Source organism: Phlebotomus papatasi, chromosome 1, assembly GCF_024763615.1.
Source record: "Phlebotomus papatasi isolate M1 chromosome 1, Ppap_2.1, whole genome shotgun sequence".
Classification (NCBI taxonomy): domain Eukaryota; kingdom Metazoa; phylum Arthropoda; class Insecta; order Diptera; family Psychodidae; genus Phlebotomus; species Phlebotomus papatasi.
In genome coordinates, this window is record NC_077222.1 from 45,942,141 (window position 1) to 45,967,025 (window position 24,885).

Below are 24,885 nucleotides of genomic sequence, written 5' to 3' on the forward strand. Positions count from 1 at the left end.
TGAACACATAAATCCTACTAGTATAAGGATGTCTCAAGTTTCAAGTTGCTTCCCACCAGACACTTTTTCTCAGTAAAATTGCACAATTATTTTTATGGGTTAATGATTCGAGCGTGTTCCGTTTAACAATAAACATCGCTCTGGTATGTTCAGTGAAATCATACATGCAGATTCAATCTCTCGATAACATAACATTCAGTATTTATGGATATTTCTTCAGATATTCAGTGTGAAGATCACTGTGGGAAAAAATATAACTAAAACTATTAGTAATTAGTCAATTAGTCATTCTTGCGTAAATGTCAATGTCACAGTGTGCAATAGAGTCTACAAAAAGCCAAACAGACTTTCAATTGAACGAAAGACTTCAACTTTTTTCACAAGCGACGAACCCGAAATTTTTTTTTACGCTTAAACTGTAAAAATTTTTTGGACCAAAAATTGCAAAAATTGTCTGCACATTTCTTTTACATTATTATATATTATATTATTATTATATTATTATATATATATATGTGTGTGTATATATATATATATATATATATATATATATATATATATATATATAAAATTATCGGATGATTTATATTAAACATAAAAAACATTTTCAAGAAAATCAGTGCAATGCACTTAAGATGTAATGTTTACATTAAAATGTGTTGCCCAAATACGACGAAAGTGGTTATTAAAAGTGAAAAGTATAACTGTAGGGGTGATTGCGAAATTTTCTTAATAAAATATTTATCGTTGGTTTTAATCAATTTACTCAGTTAAGCTGATGGCAAAACAATGTTCATGATTTCCATTACATTCGTCAATTTCACGGGCAAAAGTGACCGAAACATCTATCTGTAGATTGAAAATCTTCCTAAGGCCGTATCGAAAGCATCAATAAAAGTATCATATTTTCATTTATTCGCTCGTCATCTTTTAACGATGGTATTTTGGTACCTTAATAACCCCATTTTGTGTCCATTTGATGAGCGCCTTGCGTTTTTTTGTAGATATATTGCTTTCGGCAAGACTTAAAAGACCTCAGTGGAAAATAAGGTGAAAGAACATTTTACAGATAGGTGTTGAAAATTATGACACAATATTGCAAAATGCTATTAATAATTGATTAAGGACTATATGCTTTGATACAGTGTTACGATCCCAGGAAAACTGTTTGAATGATATGTGAGCAGATTCTATTAGCAACTATACCGCAACTATCTACATAAGATCAACAATCGCCAAGTATACATATATCCGTAAAATATTTCAAAACCTGAAATTCCATCATTTTATCAAAAAAAAAAAAGAAGTTTGGGGAATTGATTCATTTTACTACGGATTGTAAGAGATTCTAAGAATAATAGAAATTTGAAAGTTGTGTTCTTTAATACATTGGTTCGGAAGAATTCAGTATCTTCTTAATTTTCATCTTCTCAATTTAAAATCACGTGAGAAAATAATGAAATTTATATGAGATTTCTTTTTTATAGGAGAAGTCTAGAATAAGGAATGATTGGGGATGATAAAATTGGTCCAAGGACATAATAACATACAATTATGATTTCCGAGTGGGGAAATCAGAAAGTTGAAAATAAAGAAGACTTCTTGCTTCTCTCGATGTACACTTTATTCCATCCAAAATTGTGTTTATACATCTTATATAACTTTTGAGCCACTGCTCAAGATCTTTGTGATTCAATAGTAAGAATAATGAGATCACCATTTCCTTGTGGTTCATTAATGGGTTCTCTGAATTTCTCCCTTTTAGGGTAGGGGCTCATAATTTTGGACAGTCTGCTTATAAGCATCGATGTTCCAAGTTTGAAGTGCGATATTTTCAATACTAATTGACATTTCTTGTTACTCTCTTTTCAGAAGGGTTGTTTAGAAACCTAGCAAGCTATTTATCGTCTTATTTTTACTAAAATTAGTTTTAATACGTTTAAAAATGAATTGATATGTAGAGGTGAATTTGACTCTTATTTTGGACAACTTGTTTATTAATTTGGCCAATTTGGCTGTAAATTTGGACATCTAATCCGCCTCAATAGGATGCCCATTGTTCTTCATTTCATGAACCAATCTTACCAAGTCCTTTTCCTGTTCCTGTAAGGGAAACGTAGAATGTCACAAGAAGCCCGGAAACTTTCTATATCACTCATTAAAGTGAGTTGACTTGGGTACTCCAAGTACGTGCGGATTCGCTCATTCCCTGGCCTTTCCGGGAGCCTTTCAAGGCATTTCTCGCTACAACTCGTTCATAGAGATGATGCTCCTTTGTTTCTCCAGGCATTTGTCCAACCTAGTCATCACAAAAGCTAAAACTTCACGAAATTTCGTGAGAAAAACACTTGTCCAAAATAAGGAGTATCACCTCACTGGTGAATGTCTTGGAAAATTTCCCATTTTTCACACGAAAAATCTAATTCGCAAGGCAAATCTCACTTCAAGTCCAAGGTACAAATCACCACTAACGTGAATCAACACAATTTTCAATGAATTATTCAATAATATGACTCAAGAAAAGCGAAGAAACATTGTTAGTCCTTCACCACAGCTAAATAAGACTTGAAGTAAACACGAAGTTCTTTCATATTTCTCGTAAGCAATTGCTCACACTGAATTTTCAACAAAGCATTTCAACTCAAATCATATTCAAAATTTAACGTATTTAGTGTCAAAATCTTCCAAAAAGAACAAATATTTAGATAGAATTCATTATTCATCAAATATTGGAATAAAAATCCATCATTTTAATCAATTTATTTTTAGTGTCCAATGTTATCCTCAAAGTGTCCAAAATAAGAAACTGGACAAAATTATGAGCCTTTCCCCTAACTGGTCTAAGTGCAGAAGGCGATAAAAGTGTCAACTTCTTTTAATTTATTCTCAACTCTAATGAGTCTTCAAGATTTTAAATACAAAATAGAATTATTAGGGTGTACAAAAAATAAGAATTCAGTGGTGATCATTCAAACATGATTGAACATGATTTGACTTGACTTAACTATACGTTTTAGTGGAACCGTACTGAAATGTCTCTATCTTTTCTGAATTGATTTTTTTTATGTGAAATAGCTAGTTAGTTTGTGTAAAGGTTGCAGGCAGACCCATACACAAATAGACCAGAAGTTAATTGGTTATGCCCTAAACCCATTTACCACTTACGGCTTAATGTAATTATAATCAAAATAATGATTGTTCTAAATTCCCATCGGTTTTTCACTAACTAAGCCGATTCCCGGCCTAAACAGAGAGACAGATTAGTCAAAAACTGATGGAAATGTAATCTTGTCATTATTTAGACTATAATTACGTTAAAGCGTCTCTCGAATTAATTCGTAAGTGTGTCTAGAGAGCATTGGTCCTTTTTTTTGGAAAATTTTCGTTACGGTTGGGTATTAACCCTTTAACGACGAGACACTTTTTACGGGTTGAAAATCAACAATAAAAATTAAACTGAAAAACATAATCAATGATAAGTCTTACATCTAACCTTGGAAAGTCCAACAGAGACTGATTTGGTGTATTTTGTGCTTCTATGAACGAAAATAAATAAAATCAATAATGAATTTGAGAATTTAAAAATTCGCCATTTTTGAGCTTAAATATTTACTACATAGCAAATAGCTAGAGACTTGCAAAAAATATTCTAGATTCCTTCAACCTTCTACTTTACAATTATGTATAGACATAAGAAAAAAATGCCTTGAAGTGGTCAGCAAAAATTTCTTTAATGGGACACCGGTGTTCCAATCGTCCTTAAAGGATTAAAAAAGTAAATGACTTATTAGATTTTCAAAAATCATTAAAATTTCTTGTGGATTGTGAGTACTTCGGAAACTGGACTAAGCCTCTGTCCCGCTAGTTTGCCCTAAATAGAAATACAGGTCTGTTTCAAAGTATCTGAAAGACCACACAAAACGTAATCGAGATTAGATTTCTATGAAGAGTCATTCCTCCCTTCAGAATTACTTTGTATCCTCATTTATCTGGATTTAATAACAATGATCATAAAAAGTTCGGAAATTTTTTTGCCAAAGAATCTTATATTCGTGTTGGAACGAATTCTTTCTAGCCTCTAAATTGAATATGAAATTTTAGAAACAAACTATCAAATATTACTGAAAATTGCGCAACTACTTTGCACACTTGTCTGTAATACAATTTTTTGCCTTTATTTGTAATCTTCCTCAACACCTTGTTAATTGTATTTTCACCAGATTATTCCAGCTCTCTGAAACTGTCTCAGGCGTTGACGATTCGAATGGTTTTCTGTACTTTTCGTTCAATTATTTCCCCTCACAATTCGTTCACGATCAACTTCCCCAGCTTTCCATCACCAAACCACATGTTCCATTCACAAGAAACAACATTTCTCCTCACCTGCAGATATTCCGTTAGCTCTTTTGCAGTGTACTAAAACACTTGTGCAGGCGTTTTGCTGCGGAGGAGAACAAACATTTTGCACACTTGCCACCACTCACTTCTCCTTCCATTGCGGTTTGGCCTCACCACTCTGCAAAAGTTTTCAGTGTGATAAAAAATAATTGACTCTTTGATTCGAAAGTCGTGCAAACCTCTCTCGACTCTCGTGTGTTGCTGATGAATTTCTTTCGTGGACAAAATACAGGAGCCAGTCAGTCAGCAAAGAACCGCAGAGTGGTTCAGTTGGGTATCATTGAGGCAATGCAGGTGGTCTTCTTCACCAGTTAGTTGCAGTTTAGGCTTATTTTTTTGAGTGATTTGTGCAAGTGCTGTCTCAATAGGTTCAGTGCTAGGAGGAGACTGCAAGAGTTGAGAGCACTTCTTGTGCCTACGGACTACAGTGTTGAGGAGGTAGCTGAATTTCCTCCTGAGGACACCATCTGGCTTTGCAGTGTGATTTTAGTGCTTCAGCATGGGAAAGACCAATTTATAGCTCTAATTTTATTAATCCATCGTACAAGTAGTGAAGTGTCAGTTTTCAAGCTAATATAGTCATAAAATTGATATATAAAGTAAATAATTAATCGGCTTGGGATTTTAACTGAACTGTGAGATAGTCACTGTTGTGAGTTGAGGCCAAGAAGAACATCTTGGAGGATTAGTGTACTCTTCACGCTGAGGTGAAAGACAACTGAAAAGTGGAACTTTCTGGCAATCATCTTCGGACTTTGTGCACAAAAAAAAAAACAAACAAAAATGATTACAAGGTAAAATTCAATAATTATTCTTTCTTAAGCTCATTCTATTCAAAGTAATAAGTTCAAAAATTATTTATATTTTGTTGCACGATTCGGTGATATCTCAAGTGATAATTTATGATCTACTGAAGATAGATAGTGATTTACAATTTACAGAGAATTTTATTTGTTCAAAGTGCAAATCAATTATTCACAATGTGTCAACCATCATCATAATTTTCAATAGTGAGCTCCCTAATGTGGCACCCACTTCATTGTCAGCAAGGCACATGCATTCAAGATCTCTCTCTATTTCTTTTCAAAGTTTTCTTTCGTCTTTTTCAAACATGCTGATTAATTTATTCAAATGTACACCTTTTGTTAATTCCATCATTACACAACGTCTTCACCTGTTCTTGTTTGCTTTCTGTACTTGAACTTTTGAGAATCTTCCTCCCATCCTTCGTCATTAGAAGATCACTACTATAATGAGTTGATGTTCGAGAAAAAAAATAAACTTGGGAAGTAGAGATGGAACTTTTGTAGTTTGAGATGCTAATGTTTTTGCTGTTGTTTGTTCTATTGATTCTCTTGAAGTGCTAAAGAATTTTCTTTAAGAGAAATGTGACTGTTAAATATATAAGTACTTTTAACATCGCATGCAGACCTCGTGAATTGAATAACAGTTTAATTTCTCAAGTCACACGTCTGCATATCACAAAAATGTTGAAAATACTTTTTCATAATTCAAAAAAAAATCATTAAATGTCAAAAAGTTTTGTGAAGGAAATGCGATACAATAATTCATTAAGCTTACTTTAAAAAAAAATAGATTTCTATCAGAAGAACCCTGTGCAAAATGTGAAAAATTGAAAATTTTCAAATTAGATATCTTAAAAAAAAAAACAAGTAAGCACGATTTCCTTTTTTAACCCTATTGATAATATTTCTTAGCCACATTAAACAGAAAAAATGAGAGATTTTATCAAGGAATATAAAACTAAAAAAAACATGATTTAAAAAAAAATACTTTTTAATGTTAAAATATTTAACCGTCAATAATGTATAGAAGAAATGGTTTGCGGAAAAGTTGCACAAGAATTAATTGGTAACATAAAATATTTCTTTCATTTGCGAGTGCTTGTAGTAAACAAAGCGAATCGAAAAATTTCTCAAATTAGCTCGAGTTTGGTTATACAAATTATCCACAGTATTTTTAATAATCTTTATTAAGATTAATTTTTTACCGTTTTTACAAAATGCCTTGAAAAGCACATTTTTCTTTGTGATAGTAAGGAATGTGAGAAAAGAGTTTATAACAAATTTGTAGAGCAGTATTTTTTTAAAAGACTTTTCTAATTAGAAATCTATTAAATCTTTTCGTAGCTTATGAAAAGATGATTAATATTGCTTTTACTCCAAGATTCCCTATTGGTCTTTATACACACTCCAAGAAATTATTCTTAAAATGCTGCAATTTGACGTAAATTTCTCACAATGGTTGGGATTTTCAATCTTATGACCTGTGGGTACAGAATTCGAGTGTAATAAAGTTCACCTGATATGATTCGTACACCCCGAGCTCTAGAGTCTAGAACATTTCTTGAGACCTACGGCTACAAGTTTAGAACATTTGCACCATAGAGCCAGTGCTTAATTCATTTTATATTCCATCGTAAAGGAATTTTTTTTTGAGTTTATTCGATCCCTTATTCGAGCTATGCAAAAGGAAGTATTTTTATGAAAATTAAATAACTTAACAGTACACGGACATACAAATCACTTGAAGTAATAATTAGCCAATTCGCAATATTTTCTTACTTTTTTTCTCAATTCAGCTCATTGATAATTGCAATGGAATGTCATTATTGAACGTATCGTTGTACCATATCCTTTTTGGGAATGGTATTCGATACGCCAAGAAGAGTTTTCAGTGGCCAGAAGCTGTACTTTTTAGTTTACCTATCTTCGGGAGGGCAACACTTTAAGTTTAAGTAAGAAGACTTGAAGCAGCTTATCTACCTGCCTAATAGATTCGGATCAATTTGGCATTCTCCAGAGTTTGAGAGAATCATTCTATGAAGCATCCTAGTGCCTGATGTTCTCAATCGTTCCAGTGTTTCCCTCTTATTGGGAAGGTCTTTTATTTACCTATATATATTACGATCTGTGGTATCACGGTGGTCTTTTCAGTGTCCAGGCAACGCCAGCAGAAGGTCCAACCTCTCTTTCTCTTCAGTTCGGTGCATTTTGAGGTCCCAAACGCCTTTCCGGTGAAGCCTGGCTTTGAAGCTAATATATTATTGGCTTGTATTAGAGAGACTTCTCTGTTCCGCATTAATGGTAGATTTTATAGCAGGATCGATAAGCATTCCTGGGCTGGAATCATGTTTATTTCTATTGTCTTATACTGTGAGACCTCCGACAACTCATCAGAGTAAATTTTCTGATCATTGAGATTTTCAGGCACAAAGATATATACTTGAACTAGATTAAGGCTTAATTTCCACTTTTTGAACTGAGGAAAATCTGCATAGTCCTAAAGAGAGAGACTTTTTTCATAGGGTCGGAGGGACGTCTGTTCGACAGGGAACCCCTATTGACACTTTTGTCAATAAAAATATAAGTAATATAACGTTTTTTCTGTAATATAGCTTTTACTATAAACAGAGATGTTCAAATTTCAAATCCTAAATGGTACAGAGTAGGGTGTCAATAGGTGCTGATACGAGTTCTTAAAGTATCAATAGACGTTCCTTTCACCCTACGGACCCTACGACTTTTTTATTTTTTATTTTTTGTCAAACAGCTTTAATTTGACTTGAACTTTCTTCTGTTCCATCTTTCAAATTACTTTTCGAGTCCACGATCACTCTCCATCGAACTGTTATATTTTGGGTGAAATATGGGTATTACATGAGAGAACTGAGATTCAGACTTATGCCCAGCACACAATAACTTTTGTTAATAAACATGTTTTCAAGACTTCCTATGAAATAGAGAGACATGACTAGATCTAGATCTCACTCACTCTCATTGAAATGTGAAAAACATGTTTACTAAACAAAAGTTATTGTGCGTTGGACATTATGATCCCCGAGGACAGCTGTTATTGTTTTTGGGCTGTTTATTATGGCTGCAATGCCAAGCGCACAATAACTTTTATTGGTAAACATGTATTCAAAATTGTCTATGAGAGTGAGCGAGATGACTAGATCTATGTTTCATTCACTCTCACTAAAAAGTAAAAAATATGTTTACAAAGCAAAAGCTAGTGTGCGAAAGGCATAAAACTACTCCCTTAACTATGACAAACTCAAATATCGCTGGGTCCTTCTCTTATTTAGTTAAAATAGTGAAAGCTAGATACGCTTTACAATTTTTGATCTTAACCCTCAATGCAAAATTTATGAAATTTATGAAATTGTGAAAAATATGAAATTTTTCAATGTTCTGTTTTTTCTAACCTATGATACTTTTTTTAAAACTGGAATTTTGAAAAAAATTCAATGTCACACCGAATTTTTGATTGGTAACTTTTTTTTGTTTTTTTTGCTGAACTTGAACTATGATTTTGTTTTTGATCATTTTACCAGACAAAAAATCACACAAAATTATTTTACATAATTTATTTAAAGATTTTCGTGTTTAAATTTTCTTTTCTTGATTCATTCTCAAGGAATACCCGAAGAAGTGATCTCTGTTCTCAATAATCGAAGCTTTTGAAAAATGTTCAGTGTAAGTTTAGAGTCTGGAATTTTTCGTGTAACAGAAATAAATTAAGACTAATAAATAACTGTAAAAGATTCTTAGAACATATGTATGCTCGACCTCTTGACACATCTCGTAAAGCGCTAAGATGAATTCATCATCTTCGCAGTAGCTCAATTTTCATGGTAATAAATCCATCTCAAGATGTTTCTTCTTTTTGTTGTACACGAAAAGTTTGAGAGAATACACAAGGTGATAAAGCAAAAATTAGCTTATAAATTGCTCTTTAAGAAAAAATAAGAATCAGAAAGTATGTCAATTTGTTTGATCTTATAAAACAGTAGCTGGACTTCCTTCTCAATATCAAATTATCTAATTAAGTTGCATTGGATATTCTAGCGTATATATATAAATTAGGTACATTTAGCAATTAAATTCACGTCTTTTTTCCACTATTCAATTCACCTATGATTTGTGTCTCACACACATGACTCAATTTTGTATGTCAATAATAAAAAGCTCGCAATAGTGAATTACCTGGTACACAATTTCGCAATAATAAAGTGCACAATTACATGCTTAAAGAGGAGAGTGAATGTCGCCAGAGGAATTTTCTAATACACACATGATATTTATTGAGAGTTTCATGATGATTTTGCCGATGATGACACAACAATAATTATGCGAATACCATAATTTTTTTTTTACCTTTTGTATGTCTTTCAATCAAACCTCCGCCGAATGAAAGTTTCAATTCAACTTTTTTTTACATTTTAGTGTCCCTTGGTTCCTAATCTCAAGTGTAGGCTCCATTTTTTCCATAGTATAGTCTTTTCTTCTGCCCAATTTTATCTAATGTCGTGGTCTCCGGCTCACGTGAGAGAGGTGGGTGGCATTTTATCGAAATGCCTATTTACACAGGTGTGCTATATATGGATGCAGAACCTCTCCCACATTTGGATCTCAACTTTGCGTAGACACGAAAAGTGCATTTTTGCCTATTAATACTATTTAATGAACCAATGGACGGTGCTTCTGGTAAATTTCTTCAGAAGCACAATTTGAAGAATCATTTTGTGGTGGATGATTTGCCGGTCCCCACCCAAACTATTTGAAGCCAAATTAAATTAATTTTCCCGCCATTTCTTATGCATAAGTGTTCTCGGCGGCATATCAAATTACAATCATGGGTGAACTCATGACCTCAAACACTTCAAAATTATTAGTATTTAATATGGAAATTTGCAGTGTGGCTTAGTCTAATTTTCAACACAATAGGGAGCGTGCTTGCCTTGCGGAAAGGCATCTCTTGTCCGGGTCGTGGGTTGGGTGTATTCACGTATAAATCGAGGGGTTGCCATCAAAATAACTACACATTATCGAATTCCAGAGCAATATTGCAAATAGAAAGAGATTTTAGAATTACCACGAACATTTTTCCAGCAGCAACATAAATTTGCAGGCAAATTGATGAAAGTGGAATGAATATTAACTTCCTTTCTTTTTGTATAATCAAATTAATATTTCATGAGATCTTTTCAAATGAAGATTTTATTGAAATGACCAGTCAGCGAATTATAAAATTCACAAATGGAATAGCTGTAAATAGTGAAATCGAAAGTGCAAGCTTAGACCATTTGTTTAATGTCCCATCATTTTCCAGTATAGAAGCAGCATTAATATTCACGGAAAGTAGAGGTACATTGCAAAAAGAATTGCTTAGATATCATTTAAGGAAATTATTATTTAAATAAAGAAAAAGTTTGCAATGCGAATAATCCGGCAATATTGGCATTAAACTCTGATTATTCTGCAGCTTTATTCGATCACTGAGAAAAAACAGCGCTGCGATTAACTTTTTGTCCTCATAACTTTAACACTCTTTAGATGTAAAAATATATCAACATTTTTTAATGTTAATTTTACACCTTTTTAAGGGTAAAATTAACATTGAAAAAGGGTAACTTTAACTCCTAATACACCTAAAAAGCGTAATATTTACACCGATTTCAGATCAATACTGCAGGGTAAAATTAACATTTCCTAAATGTTATTTTAACTTTTTCGGATTTCTCGCAGTGTTAAATGCACTATAGAAGTAAATGGTGATTTTATATTTGGATTTAAATGCAATTTTTTCTACTAGGGGGAAGTAGGGCACTTTTGAATTGTAGTACCTCTAAAAATAAACTTTTTTTCCTCTTTTCAAAAGTAATTAATGTAAATCAGCTTCACAATGAAGTTGTAAAGCTAAATAATATCACGGTAAGATTCAATTCCGTTTAAAAATAGGACAAGAAAGCCCATTTTTAAAACTGCCCCAATTCAAAGGTGCCCCACCCCCCTTAATTTACTAAAATGCTTTGCTCGTGTAGTCTAGGCAAAGTGTTTTTACCGTTTCTTAATGTTTTCAAGATCATAATTCCGAATCTATTGATTCGATTATGGTTTTCATTATGACAAAGTTGAAAGAGTTGAGAGTCTTAAAGCATTAAACAATTCTCTGGAACAAGTGAAGATGCTAACACAATGCAAAGACTTAATTGGTGTAAATAATAGCATTTTAAATGTTCAAACTGAAATATCTGGAGAACAAAAGGAAGTTTTTGTATTCTTTCTCTGGCATTGTATTATAAGCTACCAGTTTAAAATTTTATTTTAAACGGGATTACATTTTAGATTTTTTAGTGTTCTATATTGATGCAAAAGAAAATTAAGTAAGAAAGAAACTTAGGAAATCGCTTTTACCATAGAAAGCCTTCAAGGAAGTCCTTAAGCCGGGACAATAATTTTACCGAAGGACCTCGAAATTAAAAAAAAAATCTTAAATGAGAAACAAGAAATTAAAAAGAAGTCAATAACTTTTGAGAACCTCTTAAGAAATGTAAGTGAATTTTATAATTTATTACCCCTGGAAGAAGAAATGAATTTGTTTCTCATTGAGAGTGCAGCTCCGATTTAAAGTATATCGTGCTTGATCCACATCGTCAGAGTTTTGCAATCAGATGCTGAGCTTAAATTCGCAGTCTCAGGTGATTTATGATGTGCGGAAAGGGAATTTAATACAATATTTTAATTACCTTGTCTTTGCATTTCAAATGTGAATAAAATATTAATTGTATATTAAACAAAGTCTAATTGCATATTAAAATTCCAGCTGGAGATTAAGTTAAATCATGGTAGAGAGAGAGGAAATGCTTAGAGGGTGAATGTGTCTTACAATATATGAAAACTGTCTTGCGATTTACTGCTGATGAAAGTGAATGGCATAGCTATGGCATACCTTAGCTTGGGTTGCAAAGTTTAAGCAGTATAAAATAGGATTTTATGGCAATAGAACAAGATTGGAGAGGAAATTTTGCCAATGATTAACATCTCTTTTCTCTCAATGGCGGCTACCCCCGAGTTGATTCAATGACTAATTGAACCGAGACGAGTCTCAAGACAGATAATTAAATTAATCCATGGTGCGTAGGTGTTTTTCTCATTAACGTACCGCCAAGCATATTCATCGACAGTGAGAGTTTCTTGAGCCGATTTATTGGTTGAGAAATTAATACGCGCGTTCACTTTTTGCAATTCTCATATAATTCAAGTTCATTGGCAAAAATTTTCATTCACACTTCGTCTCTCTTTCAACTTCTTCATTTTTCTTCAGCTCCACATAGGAATAAAACATTCCGATTTGTTAGTTATTTTATCTAGAATAGAGTTTTTTCTGGGGCGACATGATAACATATTTTTGATACTATCAACTGTCGGTTCTAAAAAGTATAAACGATAGCTGCCGTTCTTTTAAAAATGGCGCTATCAATAGTCCAAGAAACCGCAAAAAGTCTACATTCACTTAATCTAACAGATATAAATTAGATAAATAAAGTTATCCTTTTGAGATTTCCTTTTCTAAGTCACTTAATTATATAAAAGAACTAATTGATTTGGATATCATCTTCAGTACGATGAGATTCTTTCAGAGAGCTGGTTTTCTCGGGTGCATTTCTCACTCACTAATGGTCATAATTGTCGTAGTAAAAACCCGCTTTGGCAATCTCGTTATAAACATAAATCTTTATACACTCAAATTGTCTTCAATACTGCACACGGGAAAGAAATTGAAAAGTGCAAGTTAAATGCGTGAGACTAAAAAGCTGCAATAAGAACGAAATGGGTTTTTTTTTTGTGCCGGGAAGCAATAAAGGCTTTCCGGATTTTTTAAATCTATTTTATAATAAATATATAAATATACCAAACGCAAGGAAACTTCATAAAGTCGCGCTTGTTAGAATAAATCGTCACAATTAAATTTTTGGTATTTTCTAATTTCTAATTGTAATAGATTTAATACTCCCTCATTACTCCCCTTATTACTCATAAAAGTCATACGTTTAATAGTACATTTTGTATAAAAACATACACGACTTTTTTCGGAATAGAGGAAGTATAAAATATCATAAAACGAAAACATTTATAATAACATTGAGGGTGCAGTTATCATGGGCGTTAATCGTTGTATTTAATTGAAATGTGTGTATTTAGGAACAAAATTTGACACAACTTTGAAAAAAAAATATACCAATACCCAGCGAATACAAGAAAATATAAAAAGGCAGTTTCTAAATTTCGTTTTTGATAAAATTAAATGTGTTTGATAAATGTTTATCAAACATTAAAGAAAAATTCTAAGCTGATTAAACAAATTCAAGAAAATTTTAACTTGTTTAAAATACAAAATATTCATATATTAATTCACATATTGGTAAATGTAACGGCACAGAAAAAAAATGTAAAATTGTTCGTAAGTGTTTGTGAATTTCTATTGGGAATTTACGAGATGATCGTAAATCGTGTAACCCACAAACAAGTTCGTAAAATTTTGTACTTTTTTCACATTGTTCGTAACATGACCACGATCACTCGAGCATTTTTTGTACTTTTACAAACATTTGTTCGTAAATGTTCGTAAACACACAAATCGTAAAATTTTGTGATTTTACGAACATTTTTTGCGTTTATGAACATTTACGAACAAATGTTTGTAAATTTACAAAAAATGCTCGTCGAGTGATTATGTTACGAACAATGTTTATGAAAAAAGTACAAACTTTTACGAACTTGTTTGTGGATTATACGATTTACGTGCATTTTATAAGTCTCCATTGTATTTTGTAAGTCATTTTTATGTAGGAATTTACAAGCATTTACGAACAATTTTACAAAATATGTTTTTCTGTGGGGCAGTTATTAAATTTGATCAACGAAAAATTAAATTTTAACAGTACTTGATTTAAATACAACTTTAAGAATATGGATTTAACTTAGGAGTTTAGAAAAAAAGTAAAATAAAGAATTTTTCATTTTACCTACAATTTTATTAGTTGTTATTTATAAAAAATCAACCTTTTTACAAAGATTTGGATTTTACTGATTGTTTTTAATTGATTGTTTTTTCTGATTATTTTTGTTACTGATCAAATTTTATTTTTCCACTGTTACTTATTGTTTTTGCCATTCACGTTCACTCTGTATTCTGCACTTCACTATCAAAATGCAATTCCATTTTCATAAGTGCGAACTGGGAAGTTGAAGTCTAGATTTATATCTATTTGAAGCATATTTGGATTTATGAGATTTTTTTCTATTGTCGCGGGGGTCAGACAATCAGGAATTGCTCGGCTACTCTTGCCCAGACACACCTTTTGGCTATAATAGTGATAATTGACACTCTGTTTGCTAAAACTCACTGGCCTTGCTGCATGTGTTGGTTTTAGCAGAAACAGCTGGATCAATAAATTACAAAAATAGATTTTTGCAATGCAATTTAATCTGGAGCAAAAATAGGGTGATTTATTTGCAGGATATGCAGAAAAGAGTCCAAGAGCTTTTACTTGATCTTATTTAATGAAAATTAAATTTTCTATTTGAAAACTTCAATAAAATGAGTTTCTTACTGAATTCTTAATTAAAGCTGTCATCGCACTTGAAGATATTAATCAAAATTTATTGTATATGTATTTTATTACAATTTTATAGTGGTAGCAGTTTTGATTTCGAAAACAGCATCCAGAATTAACGATCAAATATATCATGATTAAAATTGATCTTTGCAAATATTGAAAAAAAAACTAATTGAGAGGAAAATTTTATATTTATGAAATTATTTATATTCCGTCTGTTTACGGCTTTGCGGGCCTTGCTCTTGATGGTATTTCTCAAACATGTGTGTTTTATTTAAGTGAAAGCAATTAAAGAAAAATTAACTGGACCAACATACTCTCGATTTGCAAAATAAAATTGTAATTCTGAAAGTTCTGCACATTGAGCTCTTTTCTCTCCACAAAATCCCACAATGCAATGGTTTTACAGCCTTTGAAGTGGTTAATCTGGCTTTGAGCAGGAAGAAAGGTGATCGCGAGAGATGACGGTTAAACCCTCTGCACAGCATGAAATTACTCTGTCTGTGGAGCGAAAAATATTTATGAAGATGTTCCGCGATGTTTAAAGTGAGTGCAATCGTCTGCAGCTTCTTTCAATTCCAGGCGTAATCAAAATGACGATGATGGTGCAAAGTGAAAGTGAAGGTCGCCATATGCGGCAAAACATATACTCCACAACCTGCATATTTTTCGCATTTTACCATCTCGCGAGTTCCCTCACGTGGAAACATTGGTACTAGAAGTGTTTGTGTGTACCTTCACGATGAATAGATATTAACAACACCTAATGGCAAATAATGGTTTATTTATAGTAATAACATATGAGAAATATGTATAAATTGAAAGAACTATTGAGGTGATTTGGCGGGTGAATCATGTAAAAAGGTTTAATGAGCCCAATAATCAATAGTTAACTCACAATGGTCTCAGACTGTCTTGAAAAGAATTCAATATTTAGTACCTTTTGTGGATTGAACAATAACCATTAATCCATTCCAATTTCATTTTCATATACTGATTTCATCACCATTTTAGCGTGTTGAGTTGCAGAAAAAGGAGTCAATGTCGTTTATCGTCTTTTAAAGAGTATATAAACTTTTCTTGCATGCAAGCACCAGAGAATAGCAATAACTAGGGTGGTGGTATAAATTATAGCTACTTACTGAACTTTATTTAACTTTGGTTTGATTACCTCCCAAAATTTATCAATTTTTATCAAAAAATATTTTGAATATTTTGAATTACTTTAATAAAAAAAAAAACAATTTTTTCGATATTGATTTTTCCAATGTTCTCGGAGAAAACAAGTCACTGATGCAGTATTTAAATGGATATTGACATTCCTGAAGACCTAACTTAGACGCCACACCTGAAAAATACTTACCTCTTATTTTTATTAATCCTACAGTAATACAATTGATTTTCACAAAAAATTACGTGTGGGTTCATAACTGTCTCGTTGCTGGTTCATAACCGTTAAACTTGTGAAAAACTCCAAGACTCCAAGACCTTTCCAACGACTCCAAACCTGAACCCCTTTGGTTGAGAAATACACTCTTTAGGGACATTTTAACCTGTATCCTTGAAATACTATTATTAGGAATGATTTAATGTTATTTTCGGTATTTTCGTTTATTAACGAAATGTCCACCAAAAACAGTCTGAAAAAGCATGGTCTTTGAGGGGAAAGGGAAGGGTGGAAAAAAGTTAGGACCTGACCAGTCTTTGGGTTGACATATTGGGGGTCCCTCGAAGGGTTTGGGTCTTTATCTGTAGCCATTTGATCAAAAAATATCTCAAATGACGTGATGGCCGGACACATGGACGGATCATACGGACGAACAGTGTGACGTCAAAAAACTCAAGAAAGAGAAGTTCGTCCGGTACTAATATTGAGAGTGGAGCTTGGTAACGGTTACGAAATAGCAAATCGAGATCCTGAATGGTATTTCATGTACATTCGATGACCAATTTGAGTAAAAATTCTTAGTCGTTTCACACCAGTCTTTGAAAGAAAATCTTTATTTAGTTTATGAACTACTGAGTATAAAACTTAAGTTTATCTAAGGTTTAATCGTTTGGCTAAGCTTTTCAAATTTATTATCAGACAACATTGTTTGGAAAATTTTGTCCTAAAATTAAATATTATAGTCAAATGATTTATTAGATTTCGAAGAAGAACCAAAACAGGATGTTATATTTAGGATACTGGAGACATTCGGAAATCGGGCTAAACCTCCAGCGTGCTTAACCTTTTCAGACCCTTCCTAGGATTTCAGACCTAGGGCATAATTTTGTGGATTAGCTGCTGTAATTTCTTAATAAAAAAAATATGTTTGAGAAGTCTTGCATATGATAGCATTTTACTTAATAATATATTGAAAAATCACTAATGTTTCTTGCTGTTTAGAAAAACCAGAGTTTCAGGTTCGAAACCATACTATATCCCTTTCAGTCTGGCTCTGTTTTGTAATGAACATTCTATTTTTTTTTTTTACTTTATTTTGGTTACCTGAATTGTTACGACATTGGTGGTATGTCATATCACTAGTGAGCGGGATCATCCAAGAAATTTGTGTCCCGCTAGATACTCATCAGGTTTGCTATGACAGTTGATGATCAGTCTGTTATCCCATAGCCATGACTCTGCTCTATACATAAAAAAAAACTTGAAAGGCAAAATTCCAATATGAATTACTATTTGTGACTACAGGAAAAGAAGCAATTATAATCCCTTCTTGTTAGAGAAAAGGTCAAAAGTTATAATTTGAAATAAAAAAAATTATAATATAGAAAGGACCATTGAAGAATCTGTTGGTGTGATCAGGAAATAGTGCCTTTATGATATTTTAATGGTGTGTCGAGAGGTGGAAGGTCATTTAATATACCACTCTCCCCCAATTATTGATCCACACACTGGAAAACGTGCTCAATAATTCATCATTTTGCCTTAATTGTGAACTCGTGATGCCATAACTATTTCTTTTGTGTGATCTCTCACAACCTCTCAATTAGCTATTTATTGTTTCACGATGGTGTCGAAGAACCCGCATGAGGATTTACCTCGCCACATGATGAGGTAGGTCACTCGGTCACAAACTTGGCCACCACTGTAGATCACTCCTCCTTGTCCAAAATTGGACAGAGATACACGCATTTCTCTGCACGAGTTCCATCTCAGATGCATCTCTCTTTCTCAAATGGCTTTACCTTTAAATTCCAGAAAGACACCAAACGGAATTTTTTTCTCCATTGATCTTTCACTGTACAACTATGAGGGGACAACAACTAATGCGAATTAACACATCTTACGTAATAGAATCATTTATCAATTCTCTCGTTATGAGGGAAATATGTTAATTTGTTACATTGGCTTGTAAATTACAAAATAACATTAATAGTCAATTAATCCAAAGTATAAGTTAATGTATTAGCATTATTGACTGAGATGTAAGAAATCATTTCGACAATCTCAGTGAGAGGAAGATGATGTGACTATAAGATATGATAAATGAGAAAATATAATTCATTTTAATAAAAATAATTGTTTTTGTGAATACTTTTCCTTTCACTTCTCGTAAGAGTATGGTACTTTTTCTGATGAACGTTCATGATGATTTAAATGAATTTAGGAATAGGAGCATCTTTGAATAAATTGAGAGAGCTAGATACTGCTGATTGACTGTAATCACGAACGCTAAAAACAAGGTATTTTTGAAGCCTTTGATGCAATATGGTAGTAGTACCCGTTAGTTGCTCTCAAAGTCTCATTAATTCGATCTTTTCAAAGAAATTAACGCTTAAACGTATAATTCGGGAGAGAAAGTCATAATGGATTAACCAAATAAAATACTTTGCTTAAAGTGAGATTATTGGCGTTCCAGATGACAGACTGGCAAAAATAAAACTATTATTTATATTATTTATTAATTATTACTTATTACTAAAAATTATTTATTAATCGTATCGGAATACTTTCTACAATGTAATTATATTATATTGCTGTTGTATTCCGTGATGGAAAAATTCTCTGAGTCCATGTAAAGACCGCCCAGGAGCGCCTTCCCCGTGTTGTGGATGCTTCTTCCATGCTCCCAGAGTTTTTTTTTTGGCAGAGGCGGTGCATTTCATGAAATTTTATCACAGTGAAAATGTCTTTTTCTAGGTATTCAGTTGCTTGCACCGGGCGGAACTCGAACTCACAACTGTGAGAGTCGAGTCAAAGATCTCATTCGCCCAAGACCCAACGGTCTTGCCTATTGCGCCACTGAGATCCCCAAAATAAAGCTGAAGCCTCTAATCGAGATTCAAAATTTTACCTCGGTATCGAAAAAAAATACCTTAGAAAAGTGGCAAAGGATGGGAAAGCGTGAGAATTTACTCTGTTCCTTGAGCGCACGCCACCCTTTAGGGATTAAATGGATAGAAGGATCGTCTTAAAAGTACTTATCTTCCTCTTTCCTCGGAGCTTTGGCCTCTTCTTGTGTCGTCCACGAGACACGCGACGATGTCAAGAGACTCGTGAACGTTCACTAATATGGTTTGAATTGGAAATAAAACCAGATCCATTTGGACAGTATCTCTTTCTCTCGCTATGCTTTTTTTTACCTCGTCTTCTCAAACCTTTCCTGGTGATATTCTGCACTCATAAATAAAATCGTACTCACTTGAATGTTGTTTGGTGACCAAAAACTTTCCCTATTGCGCGCAAAAGAACAGGATTTATGCCCACAATAATCATATGCGTCTGTTCAGTGGTTTCCAATTGAATGCCAGAGAGAAAAGTGATGTCAATACACCGAATGAGAGTGGTTTAACATGGATATCAAAAACCAGAGAGAATTGCAAACAATTGGTTAGTGATGTGGGTCAAGGAGAACCAGGAGACTGTGGGGGAATTTCTGCCTCTGAGCTATCCTCACTTTGACGGTTTTTTTTGCTAAGTGCTTTCTTGCGAGTGAAAAGAAAAATTTCTTGCCTTTAGAAATCCACCAAGTATGATGGTTTTTATCTGATGAACATTGGCAAAAGAACTTGAACTTAATGAAACACTGACTTCAATGCTAAGCTAAAACTCAATAGACATGGCAGTTATTTAACAATTTAATGGATCCATTAAAATTGGTCTTTAATATATGGATCACGCTGTGCAAGTCAGTGCTTTTCAACAATATCAGCTATGTGAGAGTGTCTTTCCTTTTTATATGCTCTTGGCCATTCTTTTTTCTGCACCCGCCAGCATCTTCTTGGCGCTCCTCCGAGACATGTGATTGCAAATGGATCCATTCGATGGTTTTCAGTAAAAAAAAAAAAGAAAGATAAAAAACTACTTTCACCTTGAACTTTGATGCAAAAGTGTTTTGGATGTAAAAACGCACCTATTTGTGGCACCCAAAGTGTGCAAAAACTCGAACGACTTTCTTCACCTCCTTGTCGTTTTAAATTGAAAAGCGGAATTACGTTTTCTTGATCCAATCTGTGGCGTGCATTGAAAATGTCAGCAAGATTTTTTTCTTAGTTCAAGTATATACAAAAAACGCCTTAGTCGTTGCACGCACAAACCATTTTTTAATAGTCCATGAAAGGCTTTTATGAGATTTTACTTGACATTTTAGAAGACAAAAAAAGACTAATGATTTTATGCTAATTTTGTCAACTTTCAGAATTATCCCTATCCTTTTGGGCACACTGCTGCAGATACAGGCACAGTTTTTTCCATACCACAATGAAGTATCAGATCGATGCGCCCTCCTCCTCACAGGACCACCACGATCATCAGCTTTTGACTACAATTACAATTTGCTAAGAGGAACTCCCGTGTAAGTAGTTAAATTATTACATTCTAAACCAAAGAGTAAGGAGTAAATATTAAGTGTTAAGATACATTAATTATACTTCATGAAGAGAAGGTAATGTGATGGACATTACTTCTGACTGAAGTCGATAGACGGCTTAACGTAATTTTGGAAAAGAGTGTAATCATTTTCAAGGTAAAATAGAAAGTCAAAACTTCTCTAAAAGTGATCAAAACTAATTTTAAAAATCTCAGATTTTAATATATAATTGGCTGTCAATTCTATTAAATTTCAAGTATAATTTTAGATATTTTAACTCAAAAATTAGACATTTTAAAAAATAGTCATGTACCAGTATGTGAAGGTCCCGATTTAGATGGGCTAACATTGAAAAAATCGAAAAAATGTCCACAAGACTACGAATAATCCCAAACTGCATAAATCAACTCAGATAAGAATCATGATTTATTGAAATTCTACGTAGATAATTGAATTGAGAAACAAACTTTGGTTTCATCTAGAACCAAAAAATTGAGATTGGAAATATCTCAGAAAATTAAACCTGGAAAATAATTTTGAAAAACAATATTTCATCGAATTGTGAAATTTTTCAAAATTGAATTTACGATATCTTATCAAATCATCTTTCAATAGATCTGAAAGTTTCTCTATAAAAGTAAAGTTATTGCTCCAATTTCGTTTTGACAAAACTCTTTCTTTCGATGTCTCCTGAATTTCATTAGATTCAATCAAGGTTATATTAATTCAATTAGGAAATATTTATATTTTTCAGTCCGACAGCTCCATAAAGATAACAAATCTCTAAATACCAACTTTTAAATTAACTACAAAAGGAATGCCCCAAGCTGAATATTCATTAGATGATTTTTGGCGATTTTGAATGCGAAAATAGTTTGATGAAATAAATAAAATTTCTTTATTTCTTATCTTTTTCCGTGTTGATATTGCTGTTGCATTGTGGCCACGTGATTTTTTATTGCAAAAATCAGAGAAGAAAGCAACATTAAAAAAAATAAAATAATAATTTTGTAATAAACTTCCCATGCTTCTGCATTTGGTTACGTGCTTATGTAATGTTATATTATTAACGCCCTTTATCTGTCTCTCAAAATCTACATTGAGTTACTTACGAAATTTTTTCAACTCTGGGCTACGCATTGCAAGAACTCTTTCTCACAATTTTCGAGTTCAATGTTAAAGAGTTGAGGTGCACTAATTAATTTTCAGAGCCAATGGGTGTTAAGTGCAAACTGATCTAGGTTAAATAATTAGCGAGCAAGTCACAGAGCTGATTACTCAATCCCTCAGCAAGAGTACAAACAATTTTGTCCGTTGTGGTCATTACGTAAAAAAAGCCACAGTGTTAAGCCTTCCTATTGTGTATATCTATGTCTCACAATATTCAATGCTCGGTAGTTTAATTGTGTCGTTACAAGAAGTCTGAATCATATAGAGCTGATGTAGTTTAAGCCTCCATGGTGCAGTGCAGTGTTGGACAATTTCAATGTGCAGCCTCACCGTGCGAGTTAGAAAGTAAAAAGACATTTTTCCTTGGCAAGATGCACCGCTAACATGAGTGAGGAATGTCCAAAGTTATTTAAAAAGCAGCCACATACCATTTTCACTTCCTGACCAAACATCTTGTACACATTGTTAGGCATCATTGAGCAACAATCGAGTATTTTACGTTACCAAATTTGAATCACTCAGCAACTATGCCTGTTTTCCCCGTCAAATTCCAATGGAATTTTGTAATAAAGCATTAGATAAAATGTATTTTATTTTGATCTGAGAAACATCCGAAAATGTTGCAATCTTATAGCAGCATTTCGTGACAACACGCAAAATGTGTTTTTGTCTCACCGATTGTTTTTATACTTTGATTTTCTTTGGATCATCTCATGTGCCATCAAAAGTATCGTAACACAATTCTTTGAATCTGGCTAAACTGTGATCCAATTTATAATTCCTATTTTTATGCTCTTTGTATGCATCAAATTCATTCAGAAATTACAAATTGTTTTCAGACATTTTTACAACAATCCTAAACGAGTCTGCAAAGAACAGTATGAGAACTGAGAACTCAATTTAGTTGAATTTTAAACTTTTCCAAAAAATTCAAACAGTGCGAATTCAATAGTGTTAACATGTATTTAGCATTCATGATGTTGTACTTTTTTCTTGTTAAGTCTTGTTGTGGAGATCATCTGGCCTGTTCGACAATTCTTAACCCGGTTGACGGACAGCCAAACTTATCATTCCCAATCATCCCTATATGCCCAAACCCTACCTCATACTTAGGCGTATACTGAAAAAATCTTGTAATATTGTTTGCTTCTCAAGACTTGTCTTAATTTTGTTGCTTACCCTGCAATTTAACTCTCTTTAATAGATTTTAAAAGGGACAGATAATCCTAACCGGCTTATGTAGGTGAGATTCTTAACGTGAGCTAACTCGGAGTGCATGCAAATTCGATTTAGAGCTGAAATTGTGAGTCGCCATTCAGTTATCTTGAATCAAATTCGTGAAATTATACAAATTTTGTATTTAAACCAAAATATCAAGGATTTGGATGAACTGGCACAAATGTGATATATGGGTGAAATGTAGACCAGAATGTTCTCTATAATTTTCCTATAGAACATGATCTCATCGATTACTCAGAAGCCAAGATAAGCGAGGTTTTTTGTTTCTCAACTCGTTTTTTCATCCAGAGTTCCCCAAGTAGTCATTTGTTGAACTTCAACTATATCAAAGAATTGTTGTATTTTGTGAGACTTTTCATTTAAAACCCTATTTTAAGTGTCTTGGTGGAGTAGAGGCAGTCAAATTGGCATCTGAGTGATTTCAAAGCGTTATTATGGGAAAAATCAATTTTTTCACACTTAAACGGCAAAATCGGAGTGATAGCGTAGTTTGAGCGGAAAATGATGTATGGACGAAATGTAGAGACAAATGTCCTCTACAATTATGTCGAAGTAATCATCAAAATCGGTTCAGCGAAAGTCGAGATAATTGAGGTTATGTGATATTGAAATTGGTTTTTCGACCGTGGCGCCCCTGGTGTTGGTCCCACGAAGTTCAAATATTCTAGAAAGTTGTAGCATTTGGTGAGATCTTTCGTTTAAGCCCTCATTCATCAAAATCGGTCACATAGAACCGGAGATATGATTTTTTGAATTTCGTGAACTTTGACCCCTCATATCTCCGGTTCTATTGAAACCACAGCGCGCATACGCACCATTTTGGAAACGTCCTAGACTGGACTACAACATACTAAAATTTCATTAACTTGCACAATGCCGTTTTTGAGAAAAGTGACTTTGAATTTCGATGAATTTTGACGCTATCACAGCGCCACCTGTGGTGAATTTTTGAACTTCTATCTGAAAGTGCTCATTGAGACTAAACCAAAAAGGTAAAATTTAGGTCGCTATGTTAATTAGAACCGGAGATAGAGGCCGGTCAATGTTCGAACTTTGACCCCTTATAGCTCGGGTCAGGGGTTTTAGATCGACTTAAGGTTTTTTTTTGTTTGATAGGTATAATCAACGGCTACAACATACTAAAATTTCAGCCCGATGCACAATGGAATTTTTGAGTTATTTAATTTATAAGATTTAAAAATTTTCTTTTTAATAATAGCGCCCCTAGCGGTGGTTTTATGAACTTGCGATGTTAGAAGGGGAAGTGGCATTTCACGAGAGCTTTCCAAAAAGCCCTCACTTTTTAAATTCTGACAATTAGAACCGGAGTTATGGCCATTTTAAGAAATTTTTTTTGGACCCTTATAGCTCGGGTCAGGGGGGTCGGGGACCTTAAGTTTGGTATTCATGGAAAGCTCTAAGGCCCAGCTATAACATACTAAAATTTGAGCCCGCTCGATGCCATAGGGGCGGAGCTATTGAGAAAACAAAAAAAGGGGGGTCTTCAAAATGGCGGAAGGAGAGGTGGGGGGTGGGGGGTCAATGCACCAAGTTGCAATTTTCACCCGATATATAACCTTTGCCGAAAACCGCAAGTCGATATCTTTTTTAGTTTAGGAGCTATTAAGCTCCAAAGAGCGGCCGGCCGGCCGGCCGGGAACGTAACTTAGCCACATATATATTCGGAATCAGGAAGTGGCGAAACACATTTTGGCCAAGTTTGAGGTCGATCGGACGACATGAAATTTTGTTAGGATTATAGTAGGTGAGATTGTTATCTCACCTAATATATAGGTCTTGACACAGTCGCGCTATATTTGATTTTTAAAGAATGTT

The 24,885-nt window shown here is 33.4% G+C and overlaps 1 protein-coding gene across 1 annotated transcript in view; it reads left to right on the forward strand.

The window, feature by feature from the left end:
- The first annotated feature begins 4,356 nt into the window (after positions 1 to 4,356).
- The window catches only part of LOC129799392 (peroxidase), a 49,662-nt gene continuing 29,133 nt past the window's right edge, over positions 4,357 to 24,885 (forward strand). Inside the window, exons 1-2 of the mRNA XM_055843234.1 lie at positions 4,357 to 5,192; positions 20,470 to 20,625. Coding sequence (XP_055699209.1) covers positions 5,182 to 5,192; positions 20,470 to 20,625 — 167 coding nt within the window. The 5' untranslated portion in view covers positions 4,357 to 5,181. The remainder of the gene's footprint in view (positions 5,193 to 20,469; positions 20,626 to 24,885) is intronic.